This window comes from Pyrus communis, chromosome 13 (genome assembly GCF_041283825.1).
Source record: "Pyrus communis isolate YQ-2024b chromosome 13, ASM4128382v1, whole genome shotgun sequence".
Taxonomy (NCBI): domain Eukaryota; kingdom Viridiplantae; phylum Streptophyta; class Magnoliopsida; order Rosales; family Rosaceae; genus Pyrus; species Pyrus communis.
This window is the reverse complement of record NC_142577.1, coordinates 19,778,882-19,800,310: the sequence shown is the minus strand read 5'-3', so window position 1 is coordinate 19,800,310 and position 21,429 is coordinate 19,778,882. Positions and strand designations below refer to the sequence as shown.

The 21,429-nt window shown below is 39.9% G+C and overlaps 4 protein-coding genes across 7 annotated transcripts; 1 reads left to right on the top strand and 3 right to left on the bottom strand.

The window, feature by feature from the left end:
* The first annotated feature begins 423 nt into the window (after positions 1-423).
* On the top strand, positions 424-9,254 carry LOC137736160 (mediator of RNA polymerase II transcription subunit 33A). Its single transcript, XM_088682598.1, has 12 exons — positions 424-780; positions 1,172-1,282; positions 1,549-1,896; positions 1,992-2,293; positions 2,363-2,454; positions 2,552-2,912; positions 2,983-3,196; positions 4,120-4,234; positions 4,322-4,483; positions 4,564-5,209; positions 5,455-5,664; positions 5,846-9,254. The coding sequence occupies exons 1-12, from the start codon at positions 506-508 to the stop codon at positions 6,958-6,960; spliced, it is 3,951 nt and encodes a 1,316-aa protein (XP_088538724.1). The 5' UTR covers positions 424-505; the 3' UTR covers positions 6,961-9,254.
* On the bottom strand, positions 5,755-9,243 carry MEF18 (mitochondrial editing factor 18). Its single transcript, XM_088682599.1, has one exon. The coding sequence runs from the start codon at positions 9,241-9,243 to the stop codon at positions 7,153-7,155; it is 2,091 nt and encodes a 696-aa protein (XP_088538725.1). The 3' UTR covers positions 5,755-7,152.
* A 493-nt stretch (positions 9,255-9,747) lies between the features above and the next one.
* LOC137736158 (uncharacterized protein At5g19025) lies at positions 9,748-12,632 on the bottom strand. The gene is made up of 2 exons (XM_088682603.1): positions 11,874-12,632; positions 9,748-9,918 (listed from the first exon to the last, which is right to left on the bottom strand). Exons 1-2 carry the CDS (start codon positions 12,542-12,544, stop codon positions 9,876-9,878), a joined length of 714 nt encoding a protein of 237 aa, XP_088538729.1. The 5' UTR covers positions 12,545-12,632; the 3' UTR covers positions 9,748-9,875.
* LOC137737613 (uncharacterized) lies at positions 9,748-21,412 on the bottom strand. 4 transcript variants are annotated; one of them, XM_088682600.1, is made up of 7 exons: positions 21,012-21,320; positions 20,209-20,445; positions 19,896-20,007; positions 19,639-19,813; positions 19,309-19,546; positions 18,870-19,168; positions 9,748-9,918 (listed from the first exon to the last, which is right to left on the bottom strand). In XM_088682600.1, exons 1-6 carry the CDS (start codon positions 21,184-21,186, stop codon positions 18,870-18,872), a joined length of 1,236 nt encoding a protein of 411 aa, XP_088538726.1. In that variant the 5' UTR covers positions 21,187-21,320; the 3' UTR covers positions 9,748-9,918. The 4 variants fall into 4 exon arrangements, with proteins under 4 accessions (XP_088538726.1, XP_088538727.1, XP_088538728.1 ...); XM_088682601.1 differs by lacking the exon at positions 9,748-9,918 and adding an exon at positions 14,051-14,069; XM_088682602.1 differs by lacking the exon at positions 9,748-9,918 and adding an exon at positions 18,624-18,765.
* Positions 21,413-21,429: the final 17 nt, after the last annotated feature.

The following is a 21,429-nucleotide window of genomic DNA, read 5'->3' as shown; positions in this document are numbered from 1 at the left end:
TTTATAATATATTTCATATTCTTTTGTGCAATAAATTATGAATACCTAACCTTTTAAACCCAATACGAGTCGTATAATCCGATTAAAGTACATATGTCTATTCTTAATACATCATTGACAATGTGTTGATAACGTTCTAAATTTGTAATCAATAAAATATACCGACATGTTAAATGATGCGCATAACATTTTAGTTATCCCTAGAGAGAAGAAAAATGAATCAGCATAACTCAGTTTAATGATCTCTACAAAATTGTTCTAAATTCCCGACTTTTTCCCTCAACGATATAGAATCCAAGTGGCAATTTTACGGCCAGTTTGACTTTCTCCATGTTTGACCGCTTCAGTTTCAAGACCAAAAAAACACACATGCACATCATGCAGAGTCACAGAATGTGGAGCAAATCCAAAAGACAATCCCTCAACATTCTTCTGATTCTCCACCACCCGAAATATCTCTGTGTCGCCGGAAACAACCCGAAACACTGGCCATTGTGATCGAGAAATGGCGGATCCCGAACCGAGCAGCCTCTGGGATGTTGTGATAATGCAGACCAAGGAGGCTCAAGAAAAGGGTAGTGATCCTCTTCTTTGGTCGATTGAAGTCTCGTCGAATTTGGCCTCTGCCGGGGTGTCCCTGCCATCTATAGAGCTCGCCGACGTTTTGGTTTCGCATATTTGTTGGGAAAACAACGTGCCGATTATGTGGAAGTTTCTCGAGAAGGCCTTGGTTTTCAACATGGTGCCCTCCATGCTTGTTCTTGCTTTGCTTTCTTCCAGGTCCCTGTTTCTGTTTTGATTTAAGGATTGAATGGTCAATATATCAAAACATAATGACATGATATTGGCACATTATCGACAATATCAATACAAATCCATCCTTAAACAATATACATTATGCACAAAGAATTCTCGTAAGATTAGACTTTGTAGTTGTACTTTGTTGAATGAAAACTGTTCATGTGTTGTACTTTCATGTACAAATAAAACCCATGTTCCACCCTATTTGATATCATTGTGATAGCATGTCAGCAATAAAACGTATTGATATGATGTTGATAAATTATCAACAATATCGATACAAATTCGTTATTTATAAAGGATTGACATTCTGCATAGAGAATTCCAGTAACGTAAATAAACTCTATAGTTGCTTCTTTGATTTCCATAGGGTTATTCCGAATCGACGTGTCCAGCCAATAGCATATAGGCTTTACATGGAGCTCCTCAAGAGACATGCCTTTTCCCTCAGATCTCAAATTAAAGGGCCTAGTTATCAACAGTGAGTTTCTAATTTCATCACTTGTATTGATGAAAAAAAAAGCCGTTTACATTGTCTTAAAAAAAAACTGACTGAAAGCCTGTTTGGGAGTGATTCTGGAAGTGACAAAAGCACTTCTCATGTGCTACTATCATAAATGATTCTAGCCCTCCCAAAATCAGTTCCAAACGGGCACTTAGTGTATAATGTAAATGTTTTTTATGCAATTTTGTTGTACCCTATTTTTTTTTGGGCATTGCAATATATAACTTATCTTCTCCATACAGGGTTATGATATCAATAGATACTATTCTTAATTTGTCCCAGACATTTGGGTTGCAAACAACCGAAGCTGGGACTACTGTGGTTGCGTTCATCTTCTCAACCGTGTGGCAGTTGCTGGATTCATCGTTAGACGATGAGGGGTTACTGGAACTTGCTCCGGGAAAGAAGTCCATATGGCCAACTAAACCCCAAGACATGGACATAGACGGTCTCGAAAATCATCATGAGGAGCGGAATGAACAATATGAGAGATTGCAGAGTCGTAACACTGTGATGGCCATTGAGTTAATCGCTGAGTTTCTGCAAAATGTATTGACTTCCAAGGTTCTTAACTTGGCGAAACGAAACATGTATGTTTCCTAACAATGGAAGTAATCGTTTTACCCCCAGGCAAGGTTTTTAGTATGGGAGATTAATGCTTGATAATTTTCTGCCACATTCTCAGGCTTCAACACTGGGAAGCTTTTGTTAAGCGGATGAAACTGCTTGCCGAAAAATCATTGGCGTTGAAAAATACCAAACTTACTAGTCCTGAGGAACTTCTGAAGTTGGCTTCAAACATTTGCATGAGCTCGCAAAAATCCAAATTGCGCTCGGTGCATAAGTGCCATTCGATTATGGATTCTTCGGATGGAATATGCCATGGAACCGGTCGCTCAACCATATGGCTTCCCCTTGATCTGGTGCTAGAAGATGCCCTAAATGCTACACAGATCAATGCCACAAGTTCCATTGAGGTTATCACCGGTAAGCAGATCACTTCTTATATCGACCGTTAGCAATGTCGGAGGCTATAATATTTTCTTTCTTGCTCAGGTTTGATGAAGGTCCTTCAAGCCGTAAACTGTGCAACTTGGCATGACACCTTCTTAGGCCTATGGATTGCAGCACTTCGTCTAGTCCAAAGGGTTCGATATTGTTAAACTTCTGTTGTTTCCTTGGAACACAAGTTAATCATACCTTATCAGTTTGGGCAATCGCGTTAATTGCTTCTCCTTTTTTCAGGAAAGGGAGCCTCTTGAGTCCCCTTTTCCTCACTTAGAGTCCCGCTTATGCATGTTGCTCTCTATCACCACTCTTGTGGTTGCTGGCCTTATCGAAGAAGATGAAAGCGCGAAGGTGGACACGACAGAATACAGCTTCGCCAATCACTCGAGAAAACAAAAGGTGACAGGGAAGTCGCGCGATGATTTAGTTTCCAGCTTACAAATGCTGGGAAATTTCATAGGACTGCTGGCTCCCCCTCGTTCTGTTGTTTCTGCAGCAAACCGGGCTGCTGCGAAAGCAATGATCTTCATCTCAGGGACGAGGGTTGAAAGTGCACCATTGGATTTCATCAGCACGAACGACAGCTCGACAGATTGCTGTAAGAAAAACCGGAGTTACAGATTCAGATTATAAATGCAATTCTCTCTAAATCCATGTTCTTGTTTCAGCAGGAAACATGCGACATCTGATAGTTGAGGCTTGCATAGCAAGAAATCTAATAGACACGTCGGCATATTTCTGGCCGGGCTATGTGAAAGGAGGCATCAATGAAATGCCTTCTAATATACCAACTGATAAAGTTCCTGGGTGGTCCTCACTGATGCAGGGGGCAGAACTTACTCCATTGTTGACAAAGGAATTGGTTTCAATTCCTGCACCAAGGTATATACAAGCATTTATCTTTTGGCAATGCTTTATAAGAAACACTTCTACTCATAAGTGCATTCATTGAAAAAGTGCTTTTATTAGGACATTGAAAGTTAATAAAAATCCAAGGGCTTCTTGAAAAAACACTTGAAAGAATGTGCTTCTCTATGAAGCTTTTTCACATGACACCACTTTTTCAGCCAATTGTAGTCAAAGTGTTTTTGGTCATCTAAAACCACTCTAAGCCATTCTAAAAATTGAGATGATTTCTGCACTCTCATTTTTTCGTTCTGCACACCTCTATTTATTTTTGTCTCTTGATTCTCTTTGATTTATTCAATTCAAAGACTGTAAATAAACATGGGTGTGATGTGTGTGTAGGGAAAGAAAACGGTTGTGCGAGAATCATTTCCTCTCAAAACACTTCCAAACAAGCCCAAAACTAACTAACCATTTGATAATCATTTCGTTTTCACTTTTCACTTTTTGAAAATTGAAATCTTGTTTAGTAACTATTTTTAGTTTTCAGAAAAATGAAACTGAAAATTACTTTCTAGAGTTTTTACTTTTTGGTTTTCAGTTTTTATACTTTTGATAACTAAAAACTAAAAGTAGTTGGCAAACAAGATTTCAGTTAAAAGAAAAAAAGTAAAAATTGAAAACGAAATGATTATCAAACCATCCCCAAATTGTCTTTTCTTTTGCGGGAGTTTATTTAAAAACATTTGTATTTCTGTCTTAGTCACACCATCAATTTCAATATGATCACTCATGTTAATGTTGGTTCAACGGCACCAATCTTCACATTATAAGTTCAAATCTCGTGTAAAACAGTTAATAAAAACAATATATGTTATCCCACATGATGTGCTCCTTTTTGTGCAAACCCCTACGCCTTTGGTAAGCAATTGAATGTAAGATCATGGTTTTGGTGGAAGTTTAACAGAACTGGAGAAAATACATGAGATAGCCATCAACGGATCAGATTCTGAGAAAATATCAGCAGTTACCATTCTTTGTGGGGCCTCCCTGAATCAGGGTTGGAATATACAAGTAAATTACATTCTCGTCCTTTACCTTCTCTCTTTCAATCTTCAGATCTTCTCCATCATCATGCATTAAGGTCCGCATTTCATGCAGGAACACACTGCCCATTTTATTATTAGGTTGTTGTCTCCTCCATGTCCTGCAAATTATTCCGGCAGCGGCAGCCATCTGATCGGTTATGCTCCGTTTCTGAATGCCCTTGTTGTCGGGATATCGTCCATCGACTGCATCAAGATTTTCTCACTACTTGGGATGGTACTTTTACTTTCATTAACCTAAATGATGTTATTTAGGCGAAAATTGATGTCGTTCGGTTTTGGTAATGCTGTTGCCAGGTTCCACAACTAGCATGCTCAGTGATGGCGATCTGTGAGATTTTTGGGTCATGTGTACCTAATGAAACTTGGAGTAGCACAGCAGGGACAGAAACCTCTGCTCATGCTGTGTTTTCTAATGGATTCACTCTTATTTTGAAACTGTGGAGGTTTAATCATTGCTTTTCAGACCAACTAGGATACGTTCCAACTGTTCAACCCAACCTTACTCCCGAATACTTTCTGTTAGTACGAAACTCCCACCTAGTATCCTCTGAAAAGGTCCGCCAGGATCCTGAGAAAAGGAGACTTGCAGCAGTTTCAAGCTCATCATCTGCACACCCCATCTTCATTGATTCATTCCCGAAATTAAAAGCCTGGTACATGCAGCATAATGCTTGCATAGCTTCCACCCTCCCTGGACTCGCCCATGGAAACCCCGTTCATCGCCATGTTGATGAGCTTTTAAACATGATGTTCAAAGACAAAGAACAAGGAAGAGATTCTAATGCTTCTGTTAGTGGTAGTCCGTCTAAAGAAGCAGATGAACATACTTATTTAAGAAACTCTGCAGCTTGGGATATTCTGGCAGCTGTTCCGTTTGTAGCCGATGCTGCTTTAACAGCTTGTAACCATGGGAGACTCACTCCCCGAAAACTGGCTACAGGTGAGTAAAGTACCCGTTTATAATTACCTATAATTGGATTCATCTTCAATGAAAGGAACCTACTCAAAAGTAGTCTTAAGTATCTCTTTTTGTGTGTGTGTGCGCGCGCTAGCATTATCTGCTGTCTAGGAAACCTAAGAGGCAAACTGTACTTCAGAACCGATCTGACGTGTTTTTGAAGTCACTGCAATTACTTGGCCTTACATATGTGTACTACTAAAATCCTAGATGCTCTGTTGTCTTAGGGCTTAAAGTCTTGGTTGACTTTCTTCCTGCATCTTTGGGAACCATTGTGAGCTACTTATCAGCTGAAATACGAAGGGGTGTTTGGAAACCAGCTTATATGAACGGAACAGATTGGCCCTGTCCTGATGCAAATCTGCCAAATATTGTGGAGAAGATTAAAATAATTGTAGCTGCCACTTCTGTTGACGTCCCAAGCACTGCTCCTTCAGGTTTCTTATTTTTCAACATTACGTAAATGTATGTGATGAATATTGTGATTCATGAACAAAATTCTCTAATAGGGGCATAAACTAGAGACATTTTTCTCAATTGTTGGATATATATGGTTAAGATATGTAACATGCAGACACCGTACATATTTCTAACATAGATACCGGTTTGTTGTCACAGAAGGAAACTGTCAAGCTACATTACCGTTGCCACTGGCTGCCTTAGTAAGCCTTACTATAACGTATAAAACTGACAGAGATTCAAAAAGATACCTCGATTTATGCACCGTGGCCATGGCCTCCATTGCAGCTGGTTGCCCCTGGCCCTGCATGCCAATTGTTTTTTCACTCTGGACCCAGAAAGCAAAGCGTTGGGGCAACCACTTTGTCTTCTCTGCATCTCGTGCTGTCTTCCTCCAACACCCCAATGCTCTGATCCAGGTTCTTAAGAGCTGCTTCACTGCAACACTTGGCTTGGATTCCTCTCCTCTCTCATACAACGGAGGTATTGGAGCTCTTCTTGCCCATGGAATTGGATCTCAAATCCATGGAAGGGTTTCTCCTGTTGCCCCTGGGATCCTCTATCTACATGTTTATCCATATTTATCGGACATTGTCTTCTTGAATAAAGAGATTGTTTCCCTCATGATGTATTCTGTGAGAGAGATAACAGGAAGACAGGTTCCTACCGAGAGATGCAAGAGACTGAAGGCAGCAAAGAATGCAATGATAAAAGGACAATATCACATGGCTTCAAACCTCACTCGGGGTAAACTTATGGCTTCACTTGCGGCTTCTTTAGTATGGTTATCTGGAGGCTTAGATCTGGTTCAGTCATTGTTTAAAGAATTTCTGCCTTCATGGTTTGTATCTATCCACAGTTTCAGACAAGATGGAGAATCAAACGGAGATGCATGGTTAAGGGGTTATGTGCTTGCTTACTTTGCATCACTGTGTGGAGGCTTTGTATGGGGTATTGACTCATCATCCTGGGGATCCAAGCGGCGTCCAAAGATTCTTGGAACCCACATGGAATTTCTTGCAAGTGCACTAGATGGTCAGATATCTCTTGGCTGTGACCAGATCACCTGGCGCGCGTATGTCTTGGGATTCATTAGCCTCATGGTGGTTTGCATGCCGACTTGGATGCTGGACGTTGATGTAGATGCCTTGAAGAGAATCAGTAAGCGGCTGAGACAGTGGAATGAGGAGGAGCTTGCTCTAGATTTGCTGGGGATTGGTGGTGTTGATTTCATGGGTGCAGCTGCAGAAATGATAATTGAAAGCGAGCCGTAATTTATTGTTTTCCGTTTACCTTTATTCTTCCCTTCTGAAATTCAGCTTGAAAATTGTAGTTACATTTGAATGTCAAATTATTCCAATTCTTTATGGTACAAGTTGAAAGCTTTCTCTCCAGAATGATTGTATAGCAGCCCACATCTTCAAATTGACGGAAACTTTGAATATTTTAAAACCCCAGCACCCTTATCATACAACATCACTGTGCCCCGGTGATCTCTCCAGTTTTAGGCTCTGCATTGCTCGCCGCTCTGAAAAGGCTTTTTCCCACTTCCCTGCATCTGCATATAAATTGGATAGGAGAACTCTAACTGGGCCATGACATGGTTGCAACCTTGTCAAACTCTCTGCAGCCATTTCTCCTATTTCCAGATTCCCATGTGTTCTACATGCCGCCAATAGCGTGCCCCATATGACTACATCAGCCTTCATGGGCATGCTCCTTATCATTTTCTCAGCATCTCCTACTCGGCCAGCTCTTCCAAGGAGATCCACCATACAACCATAATGCTTGATATTTGGTTCTACGTTGTAAACATTTTTCATGCTCTTAAAGTACCTCTCCCCAGCCTCCACGAAGCCAGCATGGCAACATGCACTTAGGACGCCGATGAATGTGATTGAATTGAGTTTGATATTACGCTTTTGCAAGTCTGAAAATATTTCAAGGGATAACTTTGCATGTCCGTGCATGGCCAACCCACATACGATGGCATTCCATGGTGAGATTGTTGAGGTTTTATCTCGGATTTGATAGAACACCTCTAAGGCGGTATTGATACTCCCACACTTGGCATACATATCAATGAGTGCTGCACTTAGATTGTCATTGAGATGAATGGAGTTTTCAATTATGTATTCATGTGCCCATCTTGCCTCTTCCAATGTGCCTAATGTAGCAATTCCAGATAACACACTCACCATCGTAATTTCATTCGGTTGGATCCCAGTAGCTACCATTCTTTGAAGGAGTTCTAGAGCTAATTCAGGTTGATCACTCTGTGCATAACCAGAAATCATGGAACTCCATGAAAAAACATCTTTTTCAGGCATCTCATTAAACAAGGAAATTGCCTGGTTGATCATTCCATTTCTTATGTATCCTGCAATCAGGGCATTCCAAGATGCAACATGCTCCTTGATGCCCCTTCGAAACTGACGACGAGCAAGGTTCATGTCGCCACAGCCTGCATAAAAATTGATGATTGTTGCCTGTATAAAATCATAGCAGTCAAAACCTTCCTTTACAATTGTCCCATGAAGTTGCTGACCTTCATGTACCACCTCAGAGCGCCCACAAGCTGAAATCAAATCTACAAGCATAACATCATTCGGCCCTAGCCCAGTACGCAGCATGGCCCGATACATCATCAAAGCTTCACTCAACCACTCCACTTGCACATACCCGTCAATCATTGTACCCCATGAGACCACATCCTTTGCATGAATATTGTCAAACAACTCTCTAGCCAAATCGATAAGCCCAGCTTTTGCATACCCATTCAACATGACATTCCACGAAACTATATTCCTCTCAGGCATTTCACTAAACAAACTTCTCGCATCGCATACACTCGAACAACCCCAATACATGTGCAGCAAATTCGTAGAGACGAGAACAAACCCCTCAAGCTGCAACTTAATCACCAGAGCATGAAGCATTCGACTATTCCAAATACCGCCCAAATGCGAGTAAGTTGAGATCACAGTCGCCATTGTCACCTCATTCGCGATCACCCCCGCTGACCTCATATCCCTGAAAACCTCAGCGGCTTCGGTCCAACACTGATTCTGGGCAAGACCCATTATCATAGTAGTATATGAGACACATCCCTTCTCAGGCATTTTCTCAAACACCTGGCGTGCACTCTCCAAACGACCAGATTTCACATAGCCGGCAACCATAATATTACAAGACACCGGGTCCAACTTAGAGCAAGAATCGAACAGCGACTCGGCGTCGGCAACGAAGCCGCATTTGGCGTACGTGTTAATCAAGCTGTTCTTGATAAAATTGTTGGAGTCCAGTCCTGACTTCAGAACAAGGGAGTGGATTTGCTGGCCTTGGAAGGAGGCCGCGAGGGAAGAGCAGGACTTTAAAGCTGAAACCAATGCGAGCTCGTAGTCGGTTTGGGTTTGGTTGATTCTGCCGGTGAAGAAGGTACGGAGATTGTCCTCTGGGTTTTGGGTGGCGGCGGCGGCGGTAGAGAGCCATTTGAGACATGAAACGCGAAGGACTGGAAGTCCAGGGAACGATTTCGGTCTCTGAGATTGGAGCATCTGACGAGAGCATGAGACGTGTTGAGACTTGAGAGGGTAAATATAAAATGAAAGCAAAAACAATCGAAAAAGGTAGTGACTTTAGACCCAAGCTAACTTTAAATAGTTCACCCATAAAGCGGAACAACCATACACATACTGCGGAACAACCATACACATACTGAGTCAGCAATAATTTGATATTAATCTCGTGATTTATAAACAACTAAGTGATATTTTGTTTTACCATACATGTCTTACAACACGGGTGAATTGATACAACATGTCGTCATGTTGCAGTCAAATTGGACAATTCATCAATTTTGAGAACAAAGGCCTTCATCCATATATCCATAGCGGTCCATTAATTCCCCCATTTGGTAGAGGTAATATAGCTTTGCAAACAAAATATCCAATCGACAATTGCTATATTTATTCTCATTCAATTCGTTATGCCCTTCCGAGGGGCAACCGCTCGAGAAAAGGTGGTTTCAGAAATAAAAGTGCACCGCCGGAGTATATGACTAATGTAAAAGAATTGTTTTGATTGAGAGTGAAGTCCAGAATACAAGGAATAAAAAACGAACATCTATAATTTAACAGGTAATCGAACATGTAAGGGGAACTCCGGTGGCCAAAAGCATCCTGAACAATCAGCGATGATCTCCTCCATTAAAAGCCATACCGGCCAGAGCCCTGCAAGACCAAAGAGACTTAGATAAATAATCGTCCTCAACCGTATACAATGCAGATGCAGCAGTAGATACTAGATAGCTTGCATAGTTGCAAGTAATTGCTCAATGCCACTTTCAGGGTTTAACAGAGTCATACAATCGTTACGACACAAAACTTGCCAGCCTACAAAACAATAAGTTAAGCTGCAAAGTACATAATAGTTCACCCAATAATGTACATTTGAAACCTACCGAGGGCATTGTCTTCTAACAAGGTAAGACAAGCTGCAAATAACTAAAGCCATATCAAGATACACATTTTCTTTTCTTTTTCTATTTATAAGAAATACGTTCCATAGCAAAACTTAAAACCAAATCAGCAGAGGAATATGTAACTGCCAGATCTATCTGAACCAGAAATGCAGCCCAAAAGGGATGATGTTAAACCGGACCAATCCTGAATGAGGACAGAGTGAAACCCTAGGTACGGTGCTAAAATTACTGGGTATATGCCCCACCCCAGCATCATTATAGTATCCTATCAGTTTATGTCGAGGACTCAAGTTTGTGCGTATACTTACTTTGTGAAGAAGAAAAGTCATATCAAATCATGATCTATTCCACATTGTCAACCATGGTTACACTTTTCAGTAACCATTCTCAGTTACTCGTGAAATAATCATTCATGACCTACACCACAAATTATACCGTAGCATTCATGCGTTTAGTACTTCAGATTATACTCACTGCTACCATTGTATTGATGTTCATCCAGCCGCTTTTCATATTCTGATTAAAAGATTTCCACAGAAATCCTATAGTAATCTATCATGTATACCATTGAGGTTGATGTCTAGGTTATGAAACTTAGAGACCCTTAACTTTTTTACCTCAAAAACTATGGACCCAAACAAATTCTCTCCCTAATACTTCTGGAGTAGATGTGTAAAATGGGCCATCATTAAAATCCGGCCATCTATGCTTCCTTTGGTACTTGGGAACAACATAATTGTGCCGTACTCATGCATCATATTAGTGTGGTGCCTTAATCGTGCCATATTTTTCTACACTTGTCCAGGGCCTCATCAGCTGGATTGTTTCAGTTATTTATTATAGTTCTTGTTCTTTACTTTGTTAGGGCTTTATCGTGTCAATTTTTTTGAAACAGGCCGTGTCCATACCATACTCGTACTAGCCCAGCCTGCTTATCTCTATTAAGGAGTACTCTCCCATATGATTAACAAATGTACATGCTATTTACACAGATCAATCTGAACCCAATCATAAGTCTCTTGGAACACTATCTAAGAATGTTGTCCAACTGACAACATATACACAGGTATTACCATTAAATTCCATATTACTCAGGCTCCACTGAGCAAACAAAACATTATTCTAGCCTACATTGTTCAAAAATGCCAGATGCAATACGGCACAGCTACCTAACAGATCTAACCACGGATACAAAATGAAAGGACACATTACGCGGACATAATTTTTTAGGTGGGTGGGCAAACGAAGAAAGGTCAAACCAAAAGAAAATTTTTAATTTTCAACACAAAGGGGTCTCCCTTACCAAAAGCCTAGGTGCCTACCTTCTACAATATGCCATCACCTATACTTCTACTCTTCCAGACGGATCATCTGATTGCTTAAAGAGTTTATGTACGAGATCTCAATCTCGGACTCAAATCCAAGTCTAATGGAAGTTCATGTGATCTAAGCTCTACCTCTTCAGCCTTTAGCAATTCAAATTATTCAATAAACCTTCCAGTACCCAGCAACAATTACTCGAAAATTTTCGTAAAATTAAGCAACCCCATTGAAGTCCAATTGTTCAATTCATAGCATCCAATAAGTTGCTCATAAAATTGAAACTTACCCAGATCCATACAAACAACATTTAGTCAATGCAATTAACTTCCATCTAATCAAGTAATCAAGAAAATGCAGGCAAGAAAGGAGAAAGAAACTCACTTCTTATGCCGACGCTTTCTCTTGGGACCCCAGCCTTCGAGCTTGGCCACCGGGCATCCGCATCGAGCCCGAAACAGCAGAACGGCACGGCCATTGGTCGGCGCCATCCGCCTCAGCTCAGTCCTGAGACACTCGTAATCGGGATTGCCCTCGCTGCCGCCCTTCCACGGCAGCCTATCGATATCTTTAGACCCGGACTTGACACACTCCTCCGATTGCAATTGCAAATCGAATTCCATAGCCTTCTTCAAGCCCTTGCACCCAGGCCTATCGCACTTCTTCGATCTAATGCCGCAGCAGAACTCGACTACGAACAGCGCGGCGGCGAAGAAGGCGACGAAGCCGACGACGTAGGGGACGGGAATGTGGTGGAGGAGGAGGTGGAGGTTGGAGTGAGAGACGAGAAGCGAGAGGGAGTTGAAGATGTAGGAGAAGTAGGAGGTGATGAGGAAGGTCCCGGAGAAGAGGACGAGGATGAGGATAAGGAGGTCGAGGGTCGCCGAGGGCGAGTGCTTGCAGAGGAGGGTGCAATTAGGGTTTGAGTTAGAGTTAGGTTTTGAGGATTTGGGTTTGGGGGCTGGGGAGAAGGAGGAGGATGACGTGGCGGCGGCTGAGAAGGAGGAGGATGAGGAGGGCATGATGGTGGTGGTGGCGAACAGAAAATGGCGCATGTTTGAGAAACACGGAGGACCGGGGTTTCCGTAATTTTCCAAATTTATTTATTTAATATTTATTTAATTTTATAAATAATATTTATTTATTTTGGAAGCATTAATGGAGGTGATGGGGGAGAAGAAGGCTTGATGGTGAAGGAGAGATCAGTCCGCCCACGCGCCTCCTGGAGCGAGTATCGCGTGAAATGATTCCTACTTTTTTATAATTAATTTCCTAAGTATCAATCCGGGGTAATTGGTTTAAATTTTTTGTTTAAAGCAAGAGTTTATGGAATGCTTACCTAATTAAAACAAGACAAGTTACGAATCATGGATGTTAAATGATTGACAAATCTTTCTAACATGTTTGCTTAACTGAAATGAAAAGAAAAAAGAAATCAAAGAATTTACGAGAAGTAAGAAAAAATAATCAAATCCAATGATTCTCTCTAGTTTAAGCAAGAGAAGCTCAACTCTAGTAAAAACCAAAACCATAACAAAAAAAGCGGGAGTAGGTTGTGATAGTGTTTGACCTATATTACGTCATCCATCCGTATAATCAATATCGTTAAATAGACAGAATTTTAAATCGTTGAATGGTTCTAGAATTCAAGAGATTTTTCTGGACATTACTATTGATTCTAATCGAAGTAGTTTTCATGTTTGATAAGGTTGCAGTGCCTTGAATACTACCCTTTGGTTTTTTCCTCTTGAACTCTAAGGCACATGTTGGATTTTATGCAAAAGTTGGTGATTCGATAAGGATAGTTTGAATAAAGGGTTAAAGGTTGTAAGTACACTGCATGTGGGATAAGACTCGAAATGACTGGTCCGGAGAGAGCGTTCTGTGCGAATTACATGGGATTAGCACGTACTGGTGAGAGTTGGATTAGCATGCAGAAATTTGCAGACATGGGATAAGACTTCAAGAATCAAACTTTGACTTCGTTATCAAAAATGAGTCCGCAAGGTTAAAATTTTTTTTAACTCAACACACAAATATCCTGTGCAAATCTCGTGAAATTCTGATATTCTGAGAAATCACTTAGGCGACCGATGAGCATCTTTAGTTTGGGGTAGTAGCACTACTTCAAATTTGGCTGGTCAGTGAGGAGTCATTAGTCTTCTTATTGAAAGAGGTCATCTCATCAACCTTCCTGACGAAGTGAGATATTACTAGGTTGCTTGAGTGTGCGATACATTAAAAACTGAACTTCATTGATGGTGAGTTGGCACACCTACATTCACTAAAAAGACGTAGTTAACTCTTAGTTACTTGATCTACTCACTGCATAAACTTAGTAATTTTTAGAGTAAACAAACACGAAATTCATCAGTCTCACCTCGTGCTCGTCAATGATGCAGCCACGAAAGTCTTGATTTTCTTCTCGCGGATCCATCGCAGCTAATGGAGGAGAAGAAAAGAGGTCCTTCATATTTCCACGGCACACCATCCCCCGAATCAAACAAACAGATGCCGTTACCTGCCTAATTTGATTTGAAACTATAGCTTTATTTTCACGTGAGACTCACATGTGTTTATCTAACAAAAAAAAAGAAAAAATGAAAGTGATTTGAACTTCAATTGTTAACGGAGCTTATCACGAGAGTTTAATTAACAAATTTTTCATTACAAAAGTCACATAAAAAGTGATTTGGTACCACAAAAATAACGAAAAAAAATTAGTCATATGTATTATATAGTATTAGAATTTTAGTTGACTGACATGCATTAGTTTGTTGTATGTAGTTAGTATAATTTCATTCTCATAGCCACTTCAAATTTCAAATACATCATATCTTGATATATAAAAAATATTAAACAATAAAGCCGCCCTCGTACCTTCGAGGTTACTTAAAAAAACCTAAAGAAAATTAAAATTGGATTTAGATGAAACAAATTCATGTCGAATCAAAACAGCCTACAGATTTTGCACCAAAAAAATTAACATACAAAAAAGATTTGATCCATTCAATCAGAATATTTAGTTGTTCATATTTGGTCGAGTCCAAATGTTTCAATTTTTTTATTTTACATCGAAAGATAGAAATTTATTGAATTTATTTGGTCTGAATCAAAATATTCAGTTTCTTTATTTGGTCGAATCAGAATATTTAATTGTACACTTTCCCTTGTCGTCCAAGGAAAGGAAACAAAAGTTGATTGACTTTCCTCCTCTAGCCTACTTCATTAGGGTTTAGGACTCTGAACGCACACTACACACACAAGGCACGTTCCGAAAGAGATGTGAGCGGTTCAATTCCCTCTTTGGAAGTACTTATGCCAGCTTTCGTCAACAGAGTTACCCTCCATTCAACCGTGTAAAACAAGGTTTCGTATACTATTAATTCTGAAAATTTTGTGACTTTTTAAAGCTACACATGAAAAGCTTTACGGTTAATAATAAGTAATCCAATCTTCCTCATTTTCATCTCGGTAAAACAAGGACTATGTCAATGCGGTGGACCCCAAATAGTTGACTTGGGCCTAAAGAAGGGAAGGCATTGTGGCTTATCTGTCAGACATGAAGCAGAATCAACTGGAGGCATGATTCTTCTTCTGAGCTACTTTTACACAAAAAAAAAAAAAAGAGAAAAAGAAAAGGAGCTGAAAATGTTGTATAAGTGTCTATTGCCTTCCACTCTTTTTGCCACAAAGTACAAGAACAAGAAAGATTGTGACTTACTTATTAAGGGATAACTCTATAAAGAAAAGGTTCTAGTTCGATCCACTATACTCCTATCAGCAGGATCCGCCAGTGACCCTGTGTATCATGCCATTTCCTCAGTACATATTAATGGAAGAAGATAGTGAGTTTTGATCAGTCGGTGAGATGGAGTACAATGGTGGAAATAATGACGAGTTGTTATGGTTTACAATTTCATGACTCAACAGAAGGAAATCTTAAGACCTAAAGAACCCGACAAGGTCGGAATGTACGTATGCGGTATCATAGCCTATGCCTTAAGCTGTCTTGGCCACGCTCGAGCGCTTGTTAATTTTGGCATCCTGTTTGTACCCAAAATTACAATATCGGCCCATGCAATCAAGGCCGTAGAGTGAGCATAGCTCTACACTGTTGGATGGACAAGTGAAGATATTATTATGGTTTTTATCATAATAATGATCTTTTAATATAATTTATCTTCACATTTTCTTTATACAGGATAAATGAGATTCAAGTTATCTCCAATGGGAAGCAATAACAACAGAGTTCAAATTAACTTAGGTTTACTGGCAGTGGACGTGTAGATTGAAACAACTTGGAGTAGGAGATGAGCACGTGGGATTTGGAAAGGGATCCTTTTTAGGATCCCTTCCACCAAATCCATAAAATCCATCAATCTGGGCCCTTAAAATTTGATCCAACGACAAGTTATTATAACTTTCAAAGAGGGCCCTTGTTTTTAGCCGTTGAATCAAATTTCAGGGGCCCGAAATGGTGGATTTAGTGAATTTGGTGGAAGGGATCCGGAGAGGATCCCTTTCGGTGGGATTTGATGATCACTTGAAGGAAAATAATGTTCTTGGATAATGATGAGATAAGAAACCTAGGTAGGCTAGGCATTTTTGCATGGTGATGGATGCTGTTAGATGAGTTTGAAGTGACAAGAAAATGAGGATATTCTCTGAATTCTCTTTGTGAGAATTTAGGAAATCCTTCAATCACATCCATTCATCATACATCGTGCATTAGTAATTTTAAATAAAAAAAAATTACAATAATTTCTAACCACACGATATGCGATAAACTGAAATGATTAGAAAATTCTCAAAATCCTCACAAAAAGGATCGGAAGAGGATCCTTATTCATGATAAGAATTGATGATGGGATCACAATGCATGCCATGTGAAAGGATATTTGAGATTTCAAGGTCCTCTTGTAAAAGTCTATGGGCATAAGGAGACTAGGGAGATTTTTGCCGAAATATGTCAAAAGATAATATTAGTTACTTTGATATTGTCTTTTGGAGTATATTCGGAAAAGGTCTCTATTGGATTGGTGATCAAGGAGACTCAGCTATAAATACAAAGCTGCAAACAATGTGAAACACCCTGCAAATCAATACACAAAATTGTCATGCGTAAACTCTCGCTCTACGTGAAACGTTTTAAACATCTTGAGATTTTTATTTTATTTTTTTTACGCCAACATATCTTCAATTTGGATAAACAGCACTGCTTCGCGACTAACTAGTTATCTATCTAAGTCTCAGTCAGCGAGGATTCCTTGAGTCCTTGTTGGAAAAGGTCATCTCATTAGCTTTCTCAACAAAGTAAGGTGTTACAAGGTTACGACATCTCATTAGCCTTCTCGACAAAGTGAGGTGTTACCAAGTTACGACATTTGTCACATTGAAAGCCAAATTTGATATTGAACTTTGCAGAACTAGCAACCTTGTCTTCAAGTGTAACGACCCGAAATTTCTAATTTGGAAGCAAATTACTTAGGCCCTAAATTCATTTTCTTAGCAAATTTCACTAAAAGATTAATCTCAGGTATTTTATTATGACTGCATCTAACCTTCTCGTTAGACTGCCTACGTACCCTATGAAGGGATCAAGCCATTTGTAGTTCACAAATTCAATTTCTAACTCATTTTCGAAAATCATTTAAGTGACTAACAATCACTAACTAGGTTCAACAAGTGAATCACACCAAATGCATATAAAAAATGGTTTCAGAATTTCAAAATTTGCTTTAAAAGACAACATCAGCTCACTGGCCACGCGTTGTTGCACGCGCCACCGTGATTGACAGTTGGCCGTCCCGACTCATTGGAAAATTTCAACTATTTCTAAAAATTTTCAAAAATTACAGAAATGAAAATCTCAAAGAGTAGAACAAACTTTATACTTGCGGCCAAGTCCAATTTGGCTGGGAAAAGCTCCGATTCCGCTTACACTCGTCGGAAAACCCTAGCATAGGTGTTTGTGAATTCGCCACCTCCGGTGCTCTGCTACCCCTACAACTAATTGGGCTTTGTTCTAGGCCTCATGGGGAGTCTAATGGTCATGGTAATTGGTGGAAATAGCTTCAGGATTTTAGGATTTTTCGCACAACCCGTCGCACCCACCAACGGTTCTCCACCCGTTTACAACAATTTTTCTTTTAAATCAAGGGTGGAAAAGGTAGAGGAACGGGCTAGATGATGTTTGGGAGTGGTGGTTGTTGGGTTTTATGGTTCAAAATTAGGATGATGCAAAGAATTAGGTTTGTGTTACCTATTTGGTTTTGGTGTCCTATTTGGGTTTGGATTTTGACTTCTTAGTTGGTTTCCTTGGTGGAGAGATTTTGTTAATTACCTATTTGATTAGGATTTGTATTTACTTCCTATTAGGGTTCTTATTGTAACCTAAGTCCTATGCACTATAAATAGGACCTTAGGGTTAGTGTATTTTGTGTGCCTCACTATGCCTTAGAGAGTTTTCTCTAATTGGGTTTTGGGGTGGAGGTCATCGTTTGGAATCATTAGTGCGTGGCAAACACGTGGCTCATTCGTGTGGCAATTTGGTGAGAGTCAATTTGTGAGTTTGTGAGTTAGAGAGCAATTTGGGAGAATCTTCTCCATTTGTTTGAGTTCTCTACTCGTTTGGTTTAGGGTTTGTAATTTGTGGCATTTGGATTGTAAGAGTTTAAACACTCTTTTGTAATGTGTTTGTTTAGTGAAATTCCTTGTCGTGCTTCTCTCGTGGATGTAAGCTTTACGCCGAACCACGTAAATCTCTTGTGTTAGTTTGAGATTGTTTGTTTTAGTTTTCACCTACGACGTTGATATTGGTACCTTATTAAAATTCGCTTTCGTTTGCGCATAAAAGTACAACAAGTAGTATCAGAGCCTAGTTTCGGCTTGAGCTTTGCTTGGCAGTCACGATAAATCTATTGGGCTTTGCTTGGCAGTCACTCATGGGCTTGGGGATGGGGACAGCCACCTGGAGACCTTTTGATCCAGTAAAAACAACAGCAGCAGCAGTTGGTGCTTCCTCGGCTCCATATGGGTCGTATCTAAATAATCCAACTTCTTTTCTTTTTCACTTGATCGTCAACACATAACTCCACATGAAATGATGTAATCATCTTAAATATATACTTATTTACCTAAACAAGTTTTAAATTTATTGCAATTTTTGTTCAAATGTGCAAAAGACATGCCTTAAATCCTGAAATTTCTATCACACATCGATCGATATTGAGCCGAGCTCAAGTTTACTGCAGACTCCCAACCATGAGTATTTCTAAAAGATAATAAGGTAATTACATGATTAAATTTATACTCCACAGGCAAACAACAAAAATATTGACAGTTTTTGAAACCTCAGAAACAAAGTGAAGGAGGTACCTAGAACTCACGATCAGGGAAAAGTATAGGAGCAATGAGGGACCAAACATATAGTGCAGCAGTAACCCATTCTGTGCAGATTCTGACCCAAACTGATGTCCAGCCAACGTCAATGAGATCTGAGCTCTCCAATGAGCTGGTCCAACCCGAAAGCAGCATGGCTGAATACATGCTAGCCAAGGCAAATATCAGGTGGAAAAACGTATAGGAATAACTAACAGGTTTCGCTTCTTTGTCATTTTTCTCTTTCGCTTCCTCCAACTCTTTGCCGTCAAGAAGAGGTGTCCTTTCAGCTGCACCTGTGCCACAACATTCAACAAGTTTGGAAGAACTTAAATACGTTATGAACAAGAAGCATGACAGTAGCTTTCATGAATTGTAAATTCATCTTTTATTACTTTTGACTGAATATAAAGGATTGCAAAGATCGATTGAGTACCTCCCCTGGGTGAAGATGGTGGTGATAGAAAATTTGTTGATGATCCAGCACGAAGGGCAGAGTACAAAACTGAAAGAACAGTCGTTGCCATCCCAAGAAGGAGGGTACTCAGGGAGACTGCTTTGGAATGGTGAAGACCATTGCAAGCATAGCCACGAGGTTCACTGGAAAGAGCTGTGTAGCACACATAAGCACTATAAACAGATATCACTGAAGCAGGGAGGAGGCTGCCATTCACCTGTTTGAGATTTCCAGGCAAAATCATCATGTAGGTAATTTTCAATAAAAACCTGATTGACAAACGGATGAAGTTTACCCTTTTATACTTACCTTCGGGTGTAACGCAATAACTGCAAATCCAAATGCGAGAATCATTGTCATGACAATGAAGAAGATATTGAGGCCACAATCTTCACCAGAAGGGTTGAACCAAATGAACAGAACGCCTGAGAACGCAAATGCTGCAAGGTAGCATACAATTGATACGACAAGCAATGCAATATACCTGAAACATACACATCCATAGAATGAGAGAACTCAAATTAAACAAGTGAAGGGGAAATTAATGTATTTCTACTTAAACCAACCACTTTTGCTCATCTTTTTCCACCCATGCATCATTCCATGAGTGAGTACAGTCTAATAATATAATGACTTGAACCAGTAAAAATAAGCCTGCCCCAAATTTTGATACAACACCTGCAAGGCCAGCAAAAAGAATAAAGTTTTACGACTAAAGCAGAGAAATGGTGGGAAGACAATCATTCTTGAGAATCAGATTCATGACTGGCCCACGAACAAACTAGGACGGGCTTGAAACATTCTTTATTGCACCAGGTTAATGAAATGAAGCAGAAAATGCTAACAGCTCAAACTGAATTCTTTCAAGAAAAAACTAACCATAGATTGTAATGACAATGTCTGGCATGAAAAACATGAGAACGACAAGCAAAAGCCATACCACCATCTTGGCAATCCATCCACCATGATGCCAGGAATCTCGTCTGTCATTTTGGTCCTTTACTCCAATCATTACAAGCGCAAATGCTGCGAAAAACAAGAAATTCCCCATGCTCACACGAAGAACCGCTTCTGTTTGATACCACTCCTTGGTGTGAGTCTCAGAAGAGCTTATCCCTGTAAAGACGAAAACAAAAGGATATCAAAAAATCAAATCCACAACCGTCCAAAACAAAACTTTGAGAAGTTAAACAAGCTTCCTGCAGAATCTCAGTTATACACTCACTAGTCAATAAAACCATCCATAAACAAAATTAGGCTGAATTCCTATTATAGCAATTCCAATTTTGTATGCTCATGATAGAAGTATTAAAAATGCAATTACGCAACCGAATTTACAATTCTTAATCTAATTCAACCCAAAACGTCAAGACAATTACATAATTCACATATTTCGTATTAATTCATCATCGTAGAAGGTGATAATAACCCATCATTTCTTTACATTTGGGGCAATCAACTGCAAAATCCAAGAACTTGACAGTAACTACAACATGCAATTATGCATCCCATTACTAATCTAAAAAAAAAAAAAAAAAAAAAAAAAACCCAGTTCATAAATTCAGAGTCGAATTCAATTCCAACACTCCAACACAAAACTGCAAAATCTGACGATTTCTCACATACCCAATTAAATTCCGCTCCAAGAACGAAAAGGGTTGTTGGAAAAACGGAAAACTCACATGGGATTTTCTCTAAGAGAGGAGCTCCAACTTCTCTGAGAATCCAAGACACGATCAGGGAGAGCCCGAAGAGGCCGCAGTAAGCAAGCCTAGCCGATTTGCTGGAGATCCCAGAGGCCACAGAGCCGCACAGGCCGCAGGTGGAAGCGGCGCAGCAAGACAAGCAGCACGACATCTCTCTGTACCGGCGTTGTTGATTATTCCGGGAAATTGGCAATCACAGGGAAGGAAGGAAGGCGTTGAAATGTTGGTGTGGGAGGAGTGACCGGTAGCTGAGAGCTCGGGTGTTTTGTATTTTTGCGTCGACGTTGAATCTCGTACTTGCGCACGTAATTTGAAAGGTGAATTTACCATTTACCATTTACCATTTACCACTTACCACGGTGGAAGAAAGGTGAATTAGTGGAGTTGATTATAA